This window comes from Brachypodium distachyon, chromosome 1, assembly GCF_000005505.3.
Source record: "Brachypodium distachyon strain Bd21 chromosome 1, Brachypodium_distachyon_v3.0, whole genome shotgun sequence".
Lineage (NCBI taxonomy): Eukaryota > Viridiplantae > Streptophyta > Magnoliopsida > Poales > Poaceae > Brachypodium > Brachypodium distachyon.
Genome location: NC_016131.3, coordinates 67,185,482 through 67,207,522, shown reverse-complemented (window position 1 = coordinate 67,207,522; position 22,041 = coordinate 67,185,482). Strand labels below are relative to the sequence as shown.

The following is a 22,041-nucleotide window of genomic DNA, read 5'->3' as shown; positions in this document are numbered from 1 at the left end:
TCAGGGACGGGGCCCACGCGTCGCGCAGCAGTGGTACCCCGGGTGCCACTAGTGCGACACTGGCATCCCTCAGCTTTGAGCGGAGTCCACACGAGCCTGCTGTGTACAAGAGGAGTTCGGGGACGTCCGTTCTCCTTGTCGGCGTCTACGTCGATGATTTGATCATCACCAGCACGAACGGGAACGACATCAAAGCGTTCAAGGAGGAAATGCAGTGCCTCTTTGACATGAGCGATTTGGGGCTGCTATCTTACTACCTGGGCATTGAGGTGGTACAGGCAAATGGCGCCATCACCCTGTGCCAGAGTGCCTATGCCGAGAAGATCATCGAAGCAGCCGGCATGAAGGGCTGCAACCCCTGCCACACGCCAATGGAGAACCGGCTGAAGTTGTGCAAGGGAGAATCCGGGGAGCCATCCGCTACCTCTGCAACACGAGACCTGACATCACTTATGCCGTCGGGATTGTGAGCAGGTTTCTAGAGGCGCCTGCAGCACCGCATGGGCAGCGGTGAAGCAAATCCTCCGCTATGTCGCTGGCGCGGGGGGGGGGGGGGGGTGCGGTGCCTGAGGTGATTGGTTTCAGTGACAGTGATCACGCCGGCGACGTCGATGACCGGCACGATAGGGCGTCATGGGATGGCATGGCAATGTGCTCGCGTGGCCTGGTTTTTAGGATCGTCGATTCAGGGAAGTTACCGGCCGACTAAATAAAAGGAGGAGAAAACGGAAAAGCTGCTAATCAGTTCGCAGCGCAAATCTTCGTGTGTTCTGTGCTCTGTAGTTCTTCCTCCTCGCGTGTGTGTCTTCCAACATTTCTCTCAACATGCAGCCTATCCAACTCAGCATGCCACCTCAGGATTTTAACCGATTGATTAATTCCCTATTCCGTATCAACTGACCTCGACCCCTCCCTGGCCCATCGCCTCCGTGCTGCCCAGCCCAGCCTGAAGCCCCCGATCGATCGATCGTCTTCCTCTTCCATTAATTCGAGAACCCACGCAGTGCAGCATATGAACCATCGCAGCCTTCTAGGATCCCATCAAATTAACATTTCTTGCAAAACCAACACCGGCAAATTAATCTTCATTGACATACGAACCGATTCTGGTAATCCATCATCCGTTTCCCCTCTTGAATCCACATTTACATCTGCCGCGCCCCGAATGCCGATCGTTGGCATCCGCCTCTCGATCTCCCTCCGCAGTCTATAAAACCAACTTATGATCGCATCATCTTGTGCCCCTAACCATCCTCTCTCAAAGCCCTCTCCTAATTTCTGAGCCCGTGCGGAACAATAAAGGAGACGGATACAGGAATCGCATGGGAGCTCGTACAGGGTCGAGGAGGGCGGTGGAAGGCCAACAACAAGGAGATGCAGGCTGCAGCGGCCGGAAGATGGATAAAGTCATCGAAAATATTAAGCTTCATTAATAACTTTCTCATTTTCATACACTACTCTCTTGATCATATATGGTTTTTTGTCCAGCATGCAAATGAGGAATGTAGAGTATATACTACCACCTTCTACTTATCAACAAAGGGAGGCTTGCCATATGTATAATGAGACAGTCCAAAAACTCGGTGATACTATGAAACAACTGAAAACTTTAAAAGAAGGGAGCCATACATCTCATGAATTCTTCCATCTGGTCGGTTTTATTTCACAATTCAATACATCAAAATGAAACAAAATACATGTAACAATCATCCTTCCTGACTACAAAAAGTAGCAAATCTCAAATCATCTTTCTCAATAAATAAACATATAATTGGATGAATTATATATAAAATTATACAATGTACTTTTGTATACAACGCTACAATATCCCGCAGCAACGTGCGGGGGTATTATCTAGTTATAGAAGAAGTAGAGTCGCCCGGTTAATTAGGGAAAACCAGACAAAAACCCGTATCATCAGCAAATTAGATTGACCGAAAATCGATGGGCACAGAGAGCACATATCAGTTTCGGTGATTAAAAAATTGTACTTCTACTTGTAATAGCAGAATACCATATATATTATATGTTCTCAGAGGGACATATTACATCTGAAAAAACAAACTGTACACATCATATCTGACAGAACATCAAAAACTTACGGACATATGTGACATCTTCAGCATCAGGTTATTTTTTTTAGATGAAAGGCATTTTATTGCCCGGTTCCCCCTCAAAACGAGAGGAAACCCCCAGTTGTGACAGTTAAGCTCCTGGTTACAAAACCAAAACAACACAACAGCTATCTGCTACCAGCAGTTTCCAACATGGCACACAGGCCGGATAACCGAAAATTACATCAAACACAGACTCTTTTCCTGCTCTTCAAAAATGGTATTCACTCGTTTTTAGTAGAGCTTCAGTAGCGCTTTCTGTTCAGGTAGAGAAGGTGTCCCAGGGCCTGCAATTGTGGTACGCCGTTTCTTGCTCGGCGCAGCCGGGGAGCCTCCAGTGCTTTGTTCTCCAGCAGTAACAGGCATTTGTCCCAGATCAACGTGTCGCGTCTTGGGCATAGCGGTTGCCAGCGCTTTAATAAGCGCAGTGATCTCCTCCACAGGACCTGGATATTAAGCCAGATATGATGGGCAAACAAAAGATCATTTCTAAATTTCCAAATTGTCCATAAGACAGCAGTAGTAAGCATGTTTATTACACCATCCTCTTGTTGCATAGCCAGTAGGTAGCTAGATTTTCTTACGTTAAGATGGGAGGTTTCTGAATAATTTCAGCAAGTTCAGTCCAAAGCAGTTGAGCTACTACACAATCAAAGAATAAATGAGTGACTGATTCTGGTTCATTACAGAATAAACATGTTTTGTCAGGCACTTCCTGTCTCTTACTTAAATTGTCTCGGGTGAGGATTTTATTGTAGCTTACAAGCCAGAGGAACATATGTACTCTAGGCGGGGCATGAATGTGCCATAAAGCAGGAAAAAAAACAGGCATAATTCCCCTGCAGTTAACTACAGCATACAGAGATTGTGAAGTGTAAATCCTAGAGGAATGTAACTTCCAAATCATTTGATCCTTCTCTGTGCTAAAAACTACAGCAGTGACAATCTGTGAGATAGTATCCCACTGTTCTAAGAGTCTGGGGCCAAAGCTCCTCCTAAAAGAGAGTTTGATTTCTCCCCCATCCCACACTTCAGCCAAAGTGGCCATTTGTTCATTACAGATAGTATACAGGTCCCAGAATTGTATAGCTAAACTAGAGCCTCCAAACCACTGGTCTTCCCAAAATCTTATAGATTTTCCATCTCCTACCAGCCACTGGTATCACAGCTTGGCAGCTCTACTAGCCCATAAGATTCCTTTCCAGAAGGTAGATCCTTCTCTTTCATCACAAGCAAAGATGTTGGGGTTTGAACTATCATATTTAAATTCCCCTATCTGCTTCCAAAGTCTATTAGAGTCTAGATTGTATCTGTGTATCCAGGAAGCAAGTAGAGTAACATTCAAGTCTTTTAAGTTTGGAATACCTAAGCCCCCAAATTCTTTTTTCATAGACATCATGTCCCAATTGGCTAAATGATACTTATGGTGTCCATCATAATTATCCCACAGACAATGAGCCATTTGTGTATTAATAGCCTGAATAGCCCAGTTAGGGAATTTGATAAAGGAGAGTAAGTAGATGGGAATACTAGCAAGACAGGCTCTAATGAGCACAATTCTTCCCCCATAGGAGAGTAGTCTTCCCCTCCATCCAGCAACCCTTTTTATTACCTTATCAATTACAGGTTGAAGGTCTTCTTTCCTAAGCTTACTGTGGTGCAAAGGAACACCTAGATAAGTAATAGGCAAAGAGCCCTTCTTACATCCTAGTATTTGAGCCAAGATATTAGTCTCTTCTTCTTCTAAATTCATTGGTATCAGATCAGATTTGTGATAGTTAATTTTCATTCCTGACAGCTGTTCATAAAGAGTAAGTATCCATTTCAAGTTCTGGACCATATTAACATCATTTTTCAGAAAAATTAGTGTGTCGTCTACATATTGGAGACTAAGGATTCCCCCTGGGCAGAAGTCTGGCAACAACGCTGATATAAGATTTCTGTGTCCTGCTTTAAACAGCATCCTAGTAAACACATCTGCTACTAGATTGAAAAGGATTGGGGAAAGAGGGTCTCCCTGTCTAAGACCCTTACCAGTCACAAAGTAATCACTTTCAGAATCATTGATCCTGACTCCCACTGATCCCCCATGAATCAGTGTTGCAATCTTCCTCCTCCAGCTGGGGCTAAAACCCCTTTGTGTTAACATTTGTTCCAAAAAATTCCAATACATCATATGCTTTTTCATAGTCAAGTTTCAATAAAATTCCTCCCTCCTTTTTATGATGTATGTCATGTATTATCTCATGGGCAGTAACTACACTGTCTAAAATATATCTGCCTTTAATGAAGGCTGTCTGGTTGATGGATATCAGACGGTCAGCACAACTTCCCAGCCTCAAGGTGCAGGCTTTTGCAAAGATTTTCAAACTACAGTTTGTTAAAGCAATGGGCCGAAACTTCTTAAGTGAAGTAGCATCAGGTTCCTTAGGGATTAGGGTCAGCATAGCAAAATTTAGTCTAAACAGGTCAGCCCTGTTATTGTCAAAGTCTTTGAAGAGTTTTAAAAGATCGGTCTTGATTGTTTCCCAAAATTTCCGATAGAAAAGGAAAGGAAAACCATCAGGCCCTGGTGCCCCCTCAACATATGAGGAGAACACTGCTCCCTTGATTTCTTCTTTAGCAAAAAGGCTGGTCAAGGAACTCATTTTCAGTCTCTGTTACAAGGTCTTCAGGATCCCAGAAATTATCATCTAATGAAATATTAATCCTATCTTCATGTCCAAAGAGGACTTTGTAAAAGTTTACAGCTATCTCCAGCATGTGTGGAGTATCATGAACCAAACCATCTGGATCTTCTAGAGAGGTGATTTTCTTTTTTCTCCTTCTTTCGTTAGCTAAAGCATGGAAGTATGCTGTATTTTTAACACCTTCCAGTATGTCTCTTTCTCTAGCTCTTTGTCTAGCTTTAGTCTCCTCCATTGTCCAAATTTTTTGCAATTCAGACCTAATGGTCTTCATCCTAGCTTTTTCCTATGGCAAGAGAGGTTGAGATTCAGCCATGATATCTAAACATTCATATTCTGCCACTAAGTTTTTTTTAAGTTTTTTCTGGGCTGCTTCAATGTTTATTCCCCAGCCTCTCAGCAATTTTCTGAGCCTTCTTATCTTAAATTGCCATATATGGCAGTATGGCAAGGACAGGCCAAATTCCAGGTCTGTATAATTGCCTCCTTACAATCATCTATCTCCAGCCACCATTTTTCAAATCTAAAGATTTTCCTAACAGGGAGAGTAATTCCTCCACAATCTAAATATAAAGGGGTATGGTCACTTGCCACTCTTGCTAAAGCAGATAACAAAGCACCAGGGAAATGTGATTCCCAACAAGTGGAGACAAAAACTCTATCAATTGCCGTAACATCCCAAAAATTCAAAACCTTTCATATGCATTGCATCCATAAGCATCATGCCACAATTGCATGTTTGAATTCAAATTTGAATCTCAAAAGGCTTTAAAAGTTTTTATTTCAATTTAAACCTTAGGGTTTACACCCATTTGAGCTTGGATCTTCAAACCAATAGGTTTTATGTATAAAAGGGGTTTAATGCATATATAAGCTATCCCATAATTTTTGGATAATTATTTGAAGTTGAAAAAGTATTTTATTTAAATAGATATATAGCCCTAAAGGCATTTATAGGGCAAATGTATTTTTATATATTTTATTTTGAGGGGAAATTACTCCCAAAAGTTGAATCATGGTAAAACATGATTTTACAAATTTTCTGGAATTTCCTTGGGACAATTAGGAGTTCAAAATCAAAAGATATCAAAGAAATAAGAAAAACAGAAAAAGAAAAGGGCTAAAAGAAAAAAAAAGAGGAAACCGGACCGGCCGGCCAAAATGGGCCGAACGGGCTAAATCAAAATGGCCTGAGCCAAGCCGACCGGCCCGGAAATCGCGCACGTCGCACCGAGCCGCTGACAGGCGGGGCCCGCCTGTCAGGGTCGTCTTCCTTGTTTGGAAGGCGCCCGCGTCCGCTGCGCCGCCTGCCGTTTTCGCCGCCGCGCGCTCACCGCCGCAATCTCCTCTCCCGTCCTTCCTTTTGCAGCCCCGAGCGCGTCCATTTAAACCCCGCGACCCCCTCTCTTCTTCCCCCTTGCTTCCCCAGTCAATCGCGCGACCACGCCGCTGCAATTTCTCGCCGAAGCCTCGTCGGAGTCCGCCGCCGTCTCGAGCTCGTCACCGGCAACCTAAAGGTCGAGAGCCACCCCCACCTACCCTATCTCCTCCCTCTCGCTCTCGCGCATCTTTTGACGTGAATCCCCTCGTTTTTGGTCCACTGCAGCGCCCCGATGCCCGAGCTCGAAGCTCCGCCGCCCGTCGTCGGAGTTCCGCCCGCGCCGCCACCTCGTCTTCGACCTAGGCGAGGACTCCGACCGCCCGACCCCGCGCCGACCGCGTCACCGTGTTCCCCGTGCCGTGCCGCTCCTCCCCATGACCTCCCCGTCGTGCCAGCCTCGCCGGAACCACCCGCCCGTGCCGCGCCGCCGCCGGAGAAGCTCGCCGGAACCCTAGGTTCCCGGAGGTGAGATCTCGTCCGTCCATCCGTCCTCAACGGCCCAGATTAGATCCTTTTTATTTCACTTAAACGAACCGGTACGCACCAATCAGGAGCCGCCACATGGCACGGTAAAATAAAAATAAAAATCTAATTTTAATCCCCCGGAATAATTAAATGGCACTTTTGCAAAAAAGCCTCTGTAACTTCAAATGATCATATCTTTTAATCTGTTTGGCCAAATTTGATGATCCACACCTTTTTGGAATCCTTAGGAAGTGTAGAATCTTTTGGCACTGTCCAATTTCAATTTTGAATATTTGAATCACATTCAAATTACAGAATAAGGTTTAATGCCATTTAAATCATAACTAATTATTTAGAAGTCCTTTTTGATTGAAACCAGTGCCCAAAATTTCATTTTATTATCCTCTGTCCAATGGGACACATAAATAAATATGTTGAATTAATTTATTTGGCTGATGCAAATAAAACCTTATTTTAGGGTTTAAACCCTAACCTTTTCCTTTCTATTTAAAACCCTAATGCATTTGTTTTAATTACTTATGCTTAGGATCAGTAGATCACCCAAATAAAATAAACCAAGCTCTTGTCACATGTTTTGCATTGCATCATGGCATGCATATTCTTTTGTTTGTATGGTGTGTTTATGTATGCATTGTTTGTATTGTTTAGTTTTCTCGGAGAGCGAACTGTGTACTGTGAAGAGTGTCTGAATACCAACTACTATCAAGGCAAGTTCACTTTCATCATTCACCTATTACTTTATTATGCACTAGATTTTATTAGTTGCATTGTCAGGACTATTATTGTATCTATGCTATGCTAGCTATGATTCCTCCTAGTAGTATAGGACACCCCTGCCTTGTCCTTACCACCAATTGCTATCGTAGTAGTAAAATACTATGCTATGATAATAAACGAGGGCGGTATTATTACAATGTGATACTATTGAATTACAATATGGTTTTCCTAGTGTACGGCAAAACAAGTAATTCAATGAACCGTCCTGTGTGGGCTGCTTTGAGGAAGTGGAGATGTATGCGACGTCAGGTCCATTTCTATGGATCCATTTCTATGAGTCATCTCGCCATTTCTATGGGAGCGCCTGCGTTACAACTGAGGAATGCCACCCGGGGTAACCAGAGACTGGACTAGTTTCCTGTTTAGCAGCTTCCAGTACAACCACATGGTATTATGGGCTCTGCCAGGATGGACGTAAGAAATATGAACCTGGATCCGAGGTGACATCGGTATGTAGCAGTGTAGGTTGGAACGCGTCCCTCAGGTGGTTTGGGGGAATATGTTCTGAAATTCCTGTAATCGATGCCGTTGCTACTCCACCTGGAGGACAGCAAGGGATTAACACGTCGATTTCTTATGGGTAAAGTGTACCACCTCTCGAGAGTGTCAAACTAAGTACTTAGCCGTGTCCCCGGTTACGGACAATTATGAGCAACTAGATATTGAGGCTGTAAGGAAGGTCTCACTCATTCCAATTTCCTAATAAAATGAATGGTTTGAACTGGGTAGGAGCATTGATGTTTCTACTCAATGTGCCTAGGTTAATAGGAGCATGGGTGTTTCTACCCCGTGTCCAATAGAATTCAAAACTATTTGTTTAAAAATGATAGGATTTAACCATGATGCTTTTATGCAAACAGCCAAACCCCACCTAGCCAAATTATGCATGTACTTGGTAGGTCTTTTATAACTCTGGTGAACTTGCCAATACATTCAAATGTATTGACCACGTAGTGGCTGCAATTAACAATGCAGGTGGATCCGACGATGAGTGAAGTTCGTCGTTTTGTCATGGGTCATGTGCTTACATTCCAACATGCTCTCACCTTGGAGTAGTTGTGGCCCTTATTGTTCTACCCTTTTCCGCTGCAGTAGTTTAGAAACATTGTTTTTTTATATTGAAACAGTCTTTGTTTTATGCTGACCCAAGAGGTCATGCGAGGTTGTAAGTACTATTTAAATTCTGAATGATGCGATGTAATAAAGTACTTTTGACCTTTGTTTCTGTATATTTCATCATGAAACTGTGTGTGCTACTGAGTCGATCCAGGGACTAGCACAGTAAGCACAGAGATCGAACCCTGTAAGGGGGAGGATCGCTTCAATTGCTGCCATCACAGGGCTGTCTTGATTATTTGACCAAGTAAATTGTCTACTGGTAGGTTTCAATTCCATTAGGGCAGCAGAATTAATCCAATTATTGATTTATCTGTCCATGTTTGGTTTATGTTACCAGATGATTTATCCTAAGCTTGTCTGATTAAATTGAAATCCCCTCCCACTAAGATGGGCAGAGAACAAGAGCTACAAAGTGAGGTTAGTTCATCAATGAACTGTTGTTTCAGCTCATCATATGCAGGGCCATATATAGCCACAAATTTCCAAGCAAAACCATCATTTTTGTTTTTGATTTCACAGGAAACAAAGAAGTTACCTATATCCCATCTAATAACATCAAATATATCTAAATTAATCCTTAAAAGGATCCCTCCTGCTGTACCAACAGCTGGCAGGTGTTTCCAAGCAAAATCTCTAAAATTGGCTAAAGCCTCCAAGCAAGATGAACTAAAGTCCACTTTCTTGGTTTCTGACAAAGCAATCACATCAAGATGATGAACTCTAAGGAGTTCAGAAACCCTTTTAACTTTCTTGGGGTCATTAAGGCCCCTAACGTTCCAAATAATGTACTGCATCATAATCCTTTTTATGTTTAGATTTAAAGCTCCTATCTTTCCTAAGTTTATATGAAACATGGATAATGTCATCCTGTTCATTATCATGTCCAATATCACTAAGAGGGGAATCATAGTTAAAGCAATCAACATTTTCATCAGTAAAATTAGGTGCTGAGAAATTCTCTAATGTAGGATCAATACTAGCAGGAAGGAAAATGTCAGGTTGTTCTTCAGCTAAAGCCTGTAACCTACTGTATTCAAGTTGTTTTATTCTATTAATTTGTTTATTGACAATATCAGGTGTGGGACCTACTGGGCCCCATTTGTTCTTCTTCCTATTCTTTTCCTTAGCTTCTGCTGGTGTTGGGAAACTCTCCTGTGTCTCATGAGTGAGGATTACTTCTGCAGGTATCTGAGAGGTTGTAACTAACAAGATTTCAGAATCTTCTTCCAGATTTTGAGGTGCCTTCATCTGATCATCAACTTCTATGTGTAATGGTTCATGCCGAGGATTATCTGAATTACAATCACCACTCTCTTCCTCATCTTCTGATTCAACCAGGCTAGCATTAATGAGTGCTTGAGTGACCTGGGAATAATTTGTTTTTGGAGGTGCCGATTTGGAACCTCCATTAACAATTTTTGTGCCCTTAGGATCAGATTTCTCCTGGTTCTTCATCAGAGTGTCTCTATTTTTCTCCAAGTCTTGTATTTCATCATCCATAATGTTGTCATCTTCATAATCATCATCTCCATTTTAATCTTTATCTTCCAGACCCATCACTCTGTCAATGTCCACTCCTTCCCATTCTACAGTAAACTGTAACAGATAAAACTTCTTCTTCATTACAACCATTCTTGCAGGTGGAATTTTATCAGGGTTTCTCACAGCCAATTTAACCCTAACTGTAGCATACATAGATTTGAAGATTTCATTCCAGTCTACATCCAGAAGCAGACCAAAACATTTAGACACTTGTGTAATAACTTTCCAGGTGCACCATTTAGGTGGGATTCCATTGATCTGTAGCCAGATTTCTGTTAGTTCACCCAGTTCTGGGAGATCTCCATCCCAGGGCAGAATTTTGATAGTAACTCTTTCATTCTCACCCCCCCTCCCTTAAGTTGATTGAGGGCAGTCCTACCAGGTCAGTCACCTTTTTGGTAGGAGGGAATCTTACCAAAAAACTTTTCTCCTCCAATTGTCTAACCTGCTAAGGCCAGGAGGCATCCCAAGTGATTGCCATACACTCCTCTAGGTCCTTGACAGATATGTTCCCATGAGTGACAGCTATGACTCCATAGTTGCCCATATTTAGCCATTTTGTAGAAGCTTTATCATCTACATTGATGTGAAAAAAATCCTAACCCTCCATTAGCACTTTCAACAAACTGTACCATAAGAATTTCTCTCCCCCAAGCTGGGCAATTGTCCATATGATGGCCAGGTATGCTACAAATAAAGCAGAGCTTTGGTTTAACACAGTTTCCCACATAATGTCCTGGTCCTCCACAATTAAAGCAAATCAACTCTTTGTATTTAGGATCCATAGGTTGAGTAGGCTCCTCCTCATTGATCCTCTGTTTATTGTGTCTGTTTCCTTGGTGCTGATTGTTAGCTCCTGACTGATCCTGCCTCTGTTGTTGCTGCTGATTCTGCTCCTCAGCATCAGGTTATTGGCAGAAGATATATATGACAGGCAAAAGAAACAAGTCTAAAGAAGCTGTGATCTAGGAATATGTTACATCATATTTACATCAAGGCATGGAGCAACCGACAGTACATAGACATTTCATCGAAAAGCAGATAATCTAAAGAAGTGGTGATTTCAGAGTATGTCACATGATATTTATGTGGCCACATACATCTTCTTGACAATGGCAACCAACTCCGAGGAGAGTTTCTCCAGGCCAGATGCAGGGACCTGTGATCCTGTATACTGAATCGTAGTGGTTGGACTGTCAGGCAGAGACACTCTAACAGATAGAATATCTCCATGAGCGCGACAAAGGGATACAAGATCTGCTTTGAGTCGATCTTGCGATGCTACTTGCTTGTCTAGTGAGGTACGCAGTGAGTCACGGGACTGTTCCAGCATATCGCTCCAAAACTGACTTGCCTTCAGCTCTCTGCGTGTGTGCAGTAGGTCATTGAAACTGTCGTCGTGAATAACACGGCCATCATATTTCTTGAAATGGTCAATTGCCAATGAATACACAGAATCAATGGCGCTTTCAATCGTTTCCATCTAGTCTTCATGAAACACACGATCCTCTGAATCTGAATCTGAATCCCACACCCGCCATCGCAGCGGAAGAAGCGACCAGAGCTATCAGCAGCACCGGCAAACAGAAACTCGATCAACAGGAGCGAGAGGCGGAGCAACCAATGAGAATCCAACCGGATGAGAACAAATGAGCGCAGAGAGAGGAAGAGATAGAACCAAAGCATTAAACAGCAACACGCCTCCAGCAAACCGACGCCACTGACGACCCAGCATACACAACAGAACCTAGCGTATAGAAACTGACAAGCAGGGCCCAATCACCAGATAGCCCCACAAGCAGCCGGACAAGTAAAGAAACTAAAGAAAACAACAACAGTGCAAATTTGCACTAAAACAGGTTTGGGGATTTTTAGGGCATCGATCGAGGTCGTCTGAGACTACAAGTATCCAGCAGAGACATCGCTTGAGAATACTTGTTTTAACCCATAATCATTTTATGGACTACAAGGAGCCTTGTCATCGTTGGCGTCGAGGTTGTTGAGACGGAGAAAGGTGCCCTCGCTGGCAGCCATGGATGCCATCGCCGCCGCCGCCGCCGCTTTGAGGGTCACCCCCACGCCGGTGAAGGCAGGGCCGTGCTGCTCCCTGCTGATTCCACGGCGACCACGCCGATGAGCAGACCATGCCAGCGGCGCTCGAACTCTTAGCGGCAGGGGTGGAGAGAGAAGGAAGGAGGGGGCACCAGCGTCTCCGTGTTGCGGTCAAAGAGAGGACCAGCCGGTGGCGCTCGAGCTCTCGGGAGGGCACGCCGATGAGCGGACCGGCCTCCCCCGCCGCTCACGCTAAAGATCTAGGCGCTCGTCTCAGCAGGGGCACAGGGTGAGCGGGAGCGGCAGGTGAGACTGTGAGAGGAAGTAGGGCGGAGTAGGACGCTCGGGGAAAGGAGAGACAGTGGAGACCGAGTGACCGGATAAGATTCAGGTGCCGTTTGGAACAAAGGAATCCTACAGGATTTCTGCAGGAAAGAGATTTCACAGGGGAAATAAAAATTGGGCCGTTTGGGACAAAGGAAAGGAAATTGCCATTCCTATGAAACACTGTAGCTACGCTATGATTTCACAAGAAAGGAAAACTCCACTGGGACCTCATTTTTTGCTCGCACGAACCTACAGGCTACATCCATAATTCCATACAACGCCGGCTCAGTCTCACGAAGCAACTGATGCTATCCAACACCAGCTCATCTAAGTCTAGCACATGAGCTCCCTCCCGATGAAATTGATGGATTTAGTTTGGGGGCCAGCCGGTGGATGGTATGGATCGTTTTGCTCGTTGTTAGTTAACTAATTAATGGCACCGTATCCATATAACTGATTATATTTGTGTATAGTCATTTTTATTTCATAGGATGTTGCTGATTCCTACTATCATGTTCCATGTTCCTGTGTTTCAAATGGTTTTTCTATCACAATCCTATGTTTTCAATCTTCGTAGGAATTCAGATGCATGTCATGTCAATTCCTCTGCTTTTTCTATTCCTATGTTTTTCACGAAGTGAGCACCACAAACAGCCACAACGTGCGCGGTTTGGCGTTCAAATTAATGCAGGTTAACTTAACTGTACAGCAAGCCAGTTTGAGGCACCAACGACATACACAGGTTACACCACAAGAGAAAGAAACAGAAACCAACAGCAGCAACGCTCTTCTTCATGCAAGTAAGCACATGTACAGTGAGGTCTTAGTGATGTTTCAGACAAACAGCAACCCAGAAAATACTCGAGCAGAAGAAGATACTGACATCTAACACTCACACAATCTGCCTCACCCGATCGGCTGCAAGATAAGTATTATTTCAGTAACTGAACCACCGAAGGCATCTCCTCAAATAATACACAAGCAGGTTTCGCTGACTGGCTCTATAGATATTCATGGCCTGCGCTGAACTGTCATTAGCTGTGACAAGTCAACACAAAGTTTCAAGCAAGCTAATGTTCACTCTTTGCCCTTGGTGAAGAACCGACTAAAGCCCCGGCTTTGTTTCTCTGGCAACTGGTTACCAAACGAGGAAGAGGAGTTGGATCTCGATCTATGCTTTGGGCGCTTGGAACTGTTCGTCGAAAGGAAGGGATTTCCGTCCGCATCAGATGGAGTCATGTGAGTCTTGTATCCATTGAGAGGAGATACGTTTCCTGATCCAAGCATTTCCTGATCTGTATCAAACTGGGCTGATGGTTTCTGGGAATAGTCTCCTTCGGTTGTTCCAACATTGTCTTGCAAAAAGTCCTCCATCCGTTGCTGGGTCGGTGAGGAACCAATTGACTCTGCTGGAGGACGCATAGCTTGCAGTTGACGACCAAGAATCAGCATGGTCTCCTGGCACTCTGCAAGCTTTTCTGCTGCAGCCGCTATCTCTACCTCCTGCCATCGATTTAGAATAAGAATGTGTTAAGTCTTGAAGTTCAAGAAAAAAATTACTCCCTCCGACCGGTATTACTTGTCTCAAATTTGCCCAAATACGGATGTATCTATGTGTAAAAAACGTCTAGATACATGTAATATTTCGACAAGTAATTTCGGCCGGAGGGAGTACATGATTCAGAATTATAATTTTAGAACCTATATTTTGAAGTAATCCTGAAATGAGTTTATAATGTGTATATAACGCTTGTCGCTTGATTATGAGTTTGTAATACTACCATGTTTGTCATAAATTGAATTCTACATCCACAAATCACAAGCTACAGTGACAGTATTTCTACATCATTAGACACATGAACAGAAGCAATCTGGCAGTGATGCAAATATTTTAAGGCAATAATTTAATAGATCTTGTAAATCTAAGAGCTTTAATATTTATTATTAGTACCTGCTTTGATTTGGTATCTTCAACCTCGTCCACATGCATTGGACTCCTCTCGTTCTCATACCTGCACATCGAAAAGTCAAGTGAGAAGACTAAGCAGAGGCACACATACTAACTAAATATTCATCAAAATATTCCAGTTACTCAGTTTTACCTTTCCATCTTCTCCTCAAGATCTTTGTATCTGGCTAAGTCGTCCTGATGACTTGTTCTTTCATCAGTGAGTTCAGCTGTTAAAGTGTCTATCTTTGACTGCAACACTTTTATTTCATTTTCTAATTCAACTTTCCTTGATTCAAGCGACTTGTAGGATTCAACCATACACTTCAACTGTGTCTCTGCCAAGCTATTTGAATTCTCACTGGCAGCCAACTTGGATGTAAGATCTTCCAGGTTATTCTGCATCTCAATAAACCTAAACTTTGTATCTTCTATCATTTCACTGCACCTCGCTAATTCTGACTCCAAATTGATCTTCTCGGATTTAAGTTGCTCGTAGTCTTCTGGTGAGCACAACTGCACTGCAGTCTTAATATCAAATCTGGCATCTATAGGCCCCACAATCTCAGGATCAGAAGATGAATGAGGAATAAGTGGGCAAGTGACAGAAATGTTATCTTTCAGTGGCACAAGCTGCACTTTGTTTTCAAGCAGTGTCACTTTATCAACATAATCCAAATTATTACTGTCTGCTTCATTGGTGTTGTCTCTCAACATTGCGAGCTTAATCTCACTAGTTTCTGACAAGATATGGGACAGCGCCAAAATGATGTCATTTATGACATTTTCATTTGACAGAACCTTCTCAACCAGCGCAGAGAACTCCTGTATTTTCCTGCATAGTCCATCATAATCAGAAGACTGCCCTTGGTACTCGGACATTTCTTGATCAACTGACTTGACAAAGTCTTGAATCTTCAAAACGGCCTTTATAAATTCTTCATCCATGGCATGTTTGCTCCCAGTGTGCAAACTCTCATCTTGCTTCATTAATGATACATTGTCAGCAACTTCAACCATGTCAGCATGATAAGTCTTGTTGCCGTTCATTGAATCCGCCTCTTCTTCAATATCCTTTAGAATATTTCTGATACTGTTTAGTACCTTCCCAACATTGTTCTGCGGTGATTCAGAGTCCAGAAGGGAAGATATTCTGGATTGCAATTTCAGGAGTGGAGAGCCCTCAGACAGCTGCTGTTTACTAGATGGAGTACTTGGCAATGGTAAAGCAGACTGCAAATCTTTAACACCATCTCTTTCAGTAATACCAGATAAAGTAGCCTCAGCACCATCAGTCTTCATTTTGTCAACTGTATTGCCATGGCAGTTAGCTTCAGAAGGCAAACAAGCAAGTCTCTCCATCTCTAGGAAGTCATCCATTAGTTCCAACCGATTGGAGCCTTCAGTTACACTGCCCTTAGTTCCTTTCTCTTTCTTGATTTGTGAGAGCTCAGATACCAGAGCATTGGCCCAAGACTCAGTACAACTTCCTTCATCATCAACACCATCTTCAGACATGGAAGTCATACTAGGTGGATTGCTTCCATTCTGGCTCAATGCACCGTCAAAGTGGATATCCATGCTTGGAGTTGATGGACTCTTACGTTGGTTACCATTCAGCATTTGAACTTCCAAGCTGCGGAGCTTGCCAGCTATCTTAGCATACATGCTTCTTGAAGTTTGTAGCTCACTGTTCCGTTTTGTTAATGCCTCTTGTAGCATCTTAGTTTCTTCTTCTGTAGTTAATAAACGTGCAGTCAGAAACTCATTCTCTTTCTGCATGTGTTGTAGGTTATCAAAGGCAAAATCAGGAACTGGAGACATGGGGGACATAGGACGATGGAAGCTGGAATTCTTTGCAGGGGATCGTCGCAATCTGTTGTCTCCATAATCTCTGCCCACTCCCAGGCTCTCCACTTCCATTTTCATCTGAGCTAATGCAGCAGGGCCTGGTAACTTTTTCCGAACAAGGCCACGTAATCTTTGGCATTCAGCTTCCAGTTTTGATATTTTCTTAACATCCTCCAGGTGCTGTTTAGTTGCTACATCAGCTGAGCGCACACTCATGTTCTTTTCTTCATTGCGGATTTCAAGCTCTTTTGACACAACATGTATTTCATATTTCAGTGAGTTTATTTCCCTTTCACCTGATTGAATCGTGCTTTTCAAGACTTCAATTTCTGCTTCTGCCTGGGCTTTTTCTTCATCAATTTTCATCAACAAATCTGCCCGCTCTTGGAGTGATCTGGAGAGTGCATCATTCTCAGCACCTGCCCTTATGAGCTCATGTTCAAATTCAAGCAACTTTTCTTCCAACTCGGCCTTTATCTTCTCCCATTGTTTGGTTTTTGCAAAGACTACGTCATGTAGCTTCTGCTCGCCTTCTTCCTTGACAGTTCTTACTTGCTTCATGCACTCTTTCAGAGCACCATCCAGATGGGCAGCTCGTTCCTCGGCTGCTAGCTTAGACAATGTAACAGTTTCAAGCTGAACCTTGAGTGCTGAGGCTTCCGCTTCAGCTTTCTCCCAACCTAACATAACAAATGAGCACCTCATAAAAATATATTCATTGTAATGATCTGATAAACCCAATTGTAGCTTGTAGGAGCACTGTTAAAAAGAGTGGAAAAAGTTGTTGTGCCTAAAGAAACATTATCACCTAGACTAACATTCACTACTGTGGGGTTTATAGAAATAAGGAAGATCTAATTAAACACAACAGTTATAGAGAGTAAGTTCTTCTATGAAAAAAGAGAGTGTATATATTGATCTTTTGCGCACCTGATACAGCTTCTTCAGCTACTTTAGCATGCTGTTTCACTAGGGCATCTTTGGTAGTGATCTCAGATTGTGATGCAGATAGTTTCTCATTCAAGACATTCACCTTTTCATCCAAGACTTTTACTTGTTCTTCAGAATCAGTAAGATGTGCATATGTTTCTGGTGAAATCTGCACAAATTTTGGAACTTTCTCATCCTGCAAAATATAAATTAATTTTAGAAGGAAATAACATGTCTAAAGATAAGCTAAGATTTGGATATCATCAAGTTACTCCATAAAGAAAATATTGTCTAACACCAGTTTTTAAGGTTTGAAAAAAAAGAAAATGATTGATAAGTGCTAAAATTCGTAATACCATGTCCCCTATTGTAGTCATTTTACATCATTTTAACGCTGAATGGTATGGTACATATACGGAGTATTACATTTCTTGTGCCACAGCTCGAAGTTATAAGGAGCTTTTATTTGTGAAAATTACATGTGGACACTAATAATCCTATTGTTCTTTTTCCGAATGGTTCAGTTGCAGGAAGTACTAGGCTGAATTGAATATCATGATACCAGCATAAATAATCCCCTTTTTATCTTAGTCTCTTAAACTGAGCATTTGGCAAGGCTATAAACCAGATCGATAAATCAAAATCCAAGCATGGAACACATAGGTAACTGTACATCGACATGAAACATGGATAACTACCTGCACCCTCTTCATTTTAAAGATTTAAATAAGCTCAGTGTCAACGGACCATTTCGTACAGCTAATCAAAGGTCCTTGTCACAGTGCAGTATCTTCCACATTTTGTCTTGTGGACTTGAGCATTGACAGTACTACTGTAAAAAAATTGCAGCTAAAATGGGTATTTGCAGCAGCTGCTTTGCACAAAATAGCCCTTGTTGTGAATGGGTCGGCCACCAACTAAAATAGCATTTTTCCTGGAATTCAAAAACTGCAACTTTTTGGTATTTGAATAGTGACAGATCTTTGAAACAGTCAACACAAGAGATTCAATCGAGCAAAACAACTAGCTGAAGAGAATTGGCTCCAAGCGCCAGTTAAACCAGAAGAAGCTAGGTGCCATAGCAATTATGAACTATCTGCATTACTTTGTTAGTAGTAAAACTGAGGAAAAACCGTACTGCCTCCGTTCCACAAAACACCTCATATAGATTTGTGCACTTGGACCAAGACAGCTCTCATTTCTAGTGCCTGACCATTCATATTGGATTAAGAGTAAATGGGTGTGAGCAGTTATTGACCGGCTGGGGGAGCCAAAAGAAAAAAATGAGCTACATTAGGGAATAAATGAGAACAAATTATATGAGGTGTTTTGTGGAACGGAGGGAGTACATCAGAGTAAGATCACTGTTATTTAAACCAATCCAAATAAGAAAACACTGATAATACCTGTTCTGGTTGATTAGAGTTGTGCGACGCATCTGCATTTGACGATTTGTCAGATGATTTCTTCTTCCAAGGCCAGCTGCGCCGATCCATCTCACACAAGGTATCTGAACAAATAATGCAAATATTTGTAATCAGCTCACGTAATGCAAGAAATTGCCCACACATATCATGTATATACAAGTGTATCGCTCAAAAGTAACTAAAGGTAAGATTGCTTGTCACCACCTACGACAACAGAACAAAGGTTTGAAAGACATCTTATGGAATGTATCGCTCAAGATTTTAGACAAATGAATGAGATTTTGTAAGCAATTAAGCAAAAGCTTTTCCTCAAAAACATGAGAACTTCCATAGTGGCAGTGCTAAAAGAGCCAAATTGCATATAAAGTCACACAAGAAAACAGCTGTTGGTGGGCAGGCAAGTATTTGACTCGACTGTTGTCACTATATGGAGCACAGAAGTGGAAAACTACACGCAATTTGTATGGCATACCTTAGAACTCGAGTTTCCTACAATCTGCTGACTGACCAGCACAGGTATTCAAAGTTACGAAGTCAGAAAGCATAAGGTTTTGTCATATTACACCTAAAGGCTAAAGCTATAGAGGACAAATTTGACCAGGAAAGCCAATACAGCAAAAGCCCATCTCTAAGACGAGATTACAAAACATCCAGCACACGATGTATCTGATCAAATATGTGACATATCTCTACATCCTGCATGCTTAATTGTGTAGGTGTAGGTTGGAAACCTCAAATTTAAGGTAAGTTATTCTGTCGCCAACTGCCAAGACCTTTTAGAAAGAAAATAAAGGAAAGATCTACTATGCAATTAAAATATCAGTTTAAAATATAGCACCAGAAAGATGAACAAACACACATAATTAGTAAAGTCTCCCCCCTTTAAAAAAAACATAATTTCCAAATGTTTTCTTCGGCGTGCATACAACTTCCATAATTCACACTGGTAGCAAGAACCCCCAATCTGCACATAAAGCCATACAAATACCGTGGGACACCAGTGGTTAGGCAAGTATTATACACACTTCTGATCACAATTATTCCACCATATATGGCATGTACAATAGAATAGTGCAATCAACCACTTGCATAAACCCTCCGTACCTCAAGGATCCAGCATCATACATTCCATTTGGCAGGTGGTGTACGCACCCCCAATGATCCAAAAGCAGAAGCTTCAGTCTCAATGCACACAGCTAGGACTATATAGGAAAGGGGCAGGGACAACGAGGAGGTTGGCAGCCAGGCCAAAAGAATCTCGATCCCCTCTGAAAACCATCCCTTGAAGCAAGAAGGCACGGGGTACTACATCCAACCAGCACACGCAGTTGCGGCGGCCCCGCCACCCGAGAAGCCAAGTTGCGGGCGCGATCGGATCACCGTCATGCCAGAGCTAGGCCAGGCCAGGGCATTGACGCGGCGGGGCAAGTAAGAGTCGTGTCACGTACTCACACTCATGACACACAGCTTGTGGCTGTGCGCACCTAACAGGGCTTAATTAAGGCGGCAGTATCTCTATGCATGGACCATCGGCGCAGCGCACAGGCTGTATAGTGTAGAGTTTGACGCGGACGGCAGGCGCAGCTCGGTCTCGGCAAGCGCGGCAGTTAAGAGGGGCACCAAAGACACCCGCGGGCGTAATGCCCCGGCGTGGGGCATCGAATGTTTATTTAAGCCCGTGCGGAGGGTTTGGCTTGGCCGGACTTTGGACGGACGGACGGACGGATCGGACGAGATGACCGGGCACCTACTGCTCACCTCACCTCGTCTCGTCCCGGCTCGGCTCGTGGAAGAATCCATTGGTCATGCTGCTAGTACAAACAGGCAACAGCGGTGCATACGGCAGGAAAGAAGGGAAGGTGGTTTTGGCTATAAAGATGGCGCGCGTGAGACGAAGTAAAAGCCCAGAGCTACTCCAAACGCGATACGGGACATTAATGGCGGAGCATGCTCGGTTGATTGGGTTTTAACCAGATGTGCCACTCCAATTAAATCCTTTCATTGCAGGTTCTATAGTAGGCACGTCCCTTCAGTTTTACCGTCGCCTTTTACAAAACCTGTACTGATCGTGCTTCTATCAGTCATTCTATCCCCCGGAGGAAAGGAAGTCGTGGGGCGTACTTGTTGGACGGATAAAATCTGTACTGTGTGCAGTGGGTTTCACGATTTCATTTCATCGGATGGATTGGAATTTTGGGGGAAGAAACTCGTCAAATAGACAAAGGCCTGGCAAAGGGTAAGCTGAAACAGAGCGGGCATGACATCGTGACTGATTGATTGCGCTAGCGAGAGCTACCGCAACAGTTCGTGACGAACCGACGCTGTGTGATTCCACTGCGACTGCTGGTACTACCCCGATTCATCCACAAGAGACAAGGAGACACGAACCGGGAAGTCCGGGCGGGCAAACAAAGCGGTCCAGTGAAACGAAAATACCCGGAAACTGTAACGGAAAAAACTGGGTTAAACAGTGGAATTCAGAGAACGCGGCTTGAACAAAGGAAGTCGAAAAATGCACTCCACTGTTGAAAACACTTTTCGAATGAGCACTATTCGAACTCTCGGAGAAAACCATCGAAAATAAGACATAATTCGGGGAGAAGAAAAACTCTGGAAAATCCCAAACACATTACAGGAGCGGTAAAGCGCAATCGCACCATAGCAACAGCGGAAAATACAGCGGGAGAGTATTAAGCAAACCATAGCACAGAGGGGAGCGGCGACTTACGGGACGCGAGAGCGCGGGCTGGATAGGTCCTTCGGCGAATGCAGATCCGGTGGGGCACTCGCGGGCGCCGGAGTCCGCCGCAATTCCGGCGGCAACTGGATCTGATGCGCGGCTCCGATCGGCGCGGGGGAGTGTCGGTGGTGGCCGTAGCGATGCGGTCGTCGCTCGCTTGCAGCGCACACTTCCAATCAATCAGGCAGCCGCGCTTTAGCGGATTGGATTGCGCTGGATGCCGCCCACTCCAACCCCCCCCCCCCCCCTCCCCGCCTTTTACCCCCGGCCCCGGGCCTCGCCCCTCCCTTTTGCTCCCGCAACTTTTGCCCTTTCGAATCCCACCTCTTCCTCCTCCTCCTCCCCCTGCTGCTGCTAGCACGAGCGGCGAGCGCGTGGCAGCCAACCTCAGTAGCCCGTAGCGCTGCCTTCGCGTGGTCGGCTTGGGCTTGGGGGGTACGTGTGCTCGTGGTTTGGGAATGCACCTCTCCTCTCGCTCCGCTGCTATCAATGGAGAAGTTCTGGCCGTGCTGGGGAGAGGAAGAGGAGAGGAGAGAGAAGGCAGGGTGGGGAATGGAGGTGCGGGTGCTTTTTGTTATGGGGGTGCTCTGCTGCAGCCGGTAGGTGGGCTAAAAAGCGGGGGCGATGGCAGGGGGGGAGGGAGAGGGAAGAAAGTGGCAA

At 43.8% G+C, this 22,041-nt stretch overlaps 1 protein-coding gene across 2 annotated transcripts; it reads right to left on the bottom strand.

The window, feature by feature from the left end:
- Positions 1-13,154: 13,154 nt before the first annotated feature.
- On the bottom strand, positions 13,155-21,993 carry LOC100823614 (filament-like plant protein 4). 2 transcript variants are annotated; one of them, XM_003558334.4, is made up of 6 exons: positions 21,370-21,993; positions 18,621-18,724; positions 17,215-17,410; positions 14,588-16,964; positions 14,437-14,497; positions 13,155-13,988 (listed from the first exon to the last, which is right to left on the bottom strand). In XM_003558334.4, the coding sequence occupies exons 2-6, from the start codon at positions 18,708-18,710 to the stop codon at positions 13,563-13,565; spliced, it is 3,150 nt and encodes a 1,049-aa protein (XP_003558382.1). In that variant the 5' UTR covers positions 18,711-18,724; positions 21,370-21,993; the 3' UTR covers positions 13,155-13,562. The 2 variants fall into 2 exon arrangements, with proteins under 2 accessions (XP_003558382.1, XP_010228889.1); XM_010230587.3 differs by lacking the exon at positions 21,370-21,993 and adding an exon at positions 19,746-19,914.
- Positions 21,994-22,041: the final 48 nt, after the last annotated feature.

What these genes read in the sequence shown, in the direction of transcription:
- LOC100823614 (XM_003558334.4), bottom strand. Translation starts at nt 18,710, where the DNA reads ATGGATCGGCGCAGCTGGCCTTGGAAGAAGAAATCATCTGACAAATCG. An exon ending in ACTCTAATCAACCAGAACAG is followed by an intron (nt 17,411 to 18,620) that starts GTATTATCAGTG and finishes TATATTTTGCAG; the next exon opens with GATGAGAAAGTTCCAAAATT. An exon ending in AAGATACCAAATCAAAGCAG is followed by an intron (nt 13,989 to 14,436) that starts GTACTAATAATA and finishes AATCGATGGCAG; the next exon opens with GAGGTAGAGATAGCGGCTGC.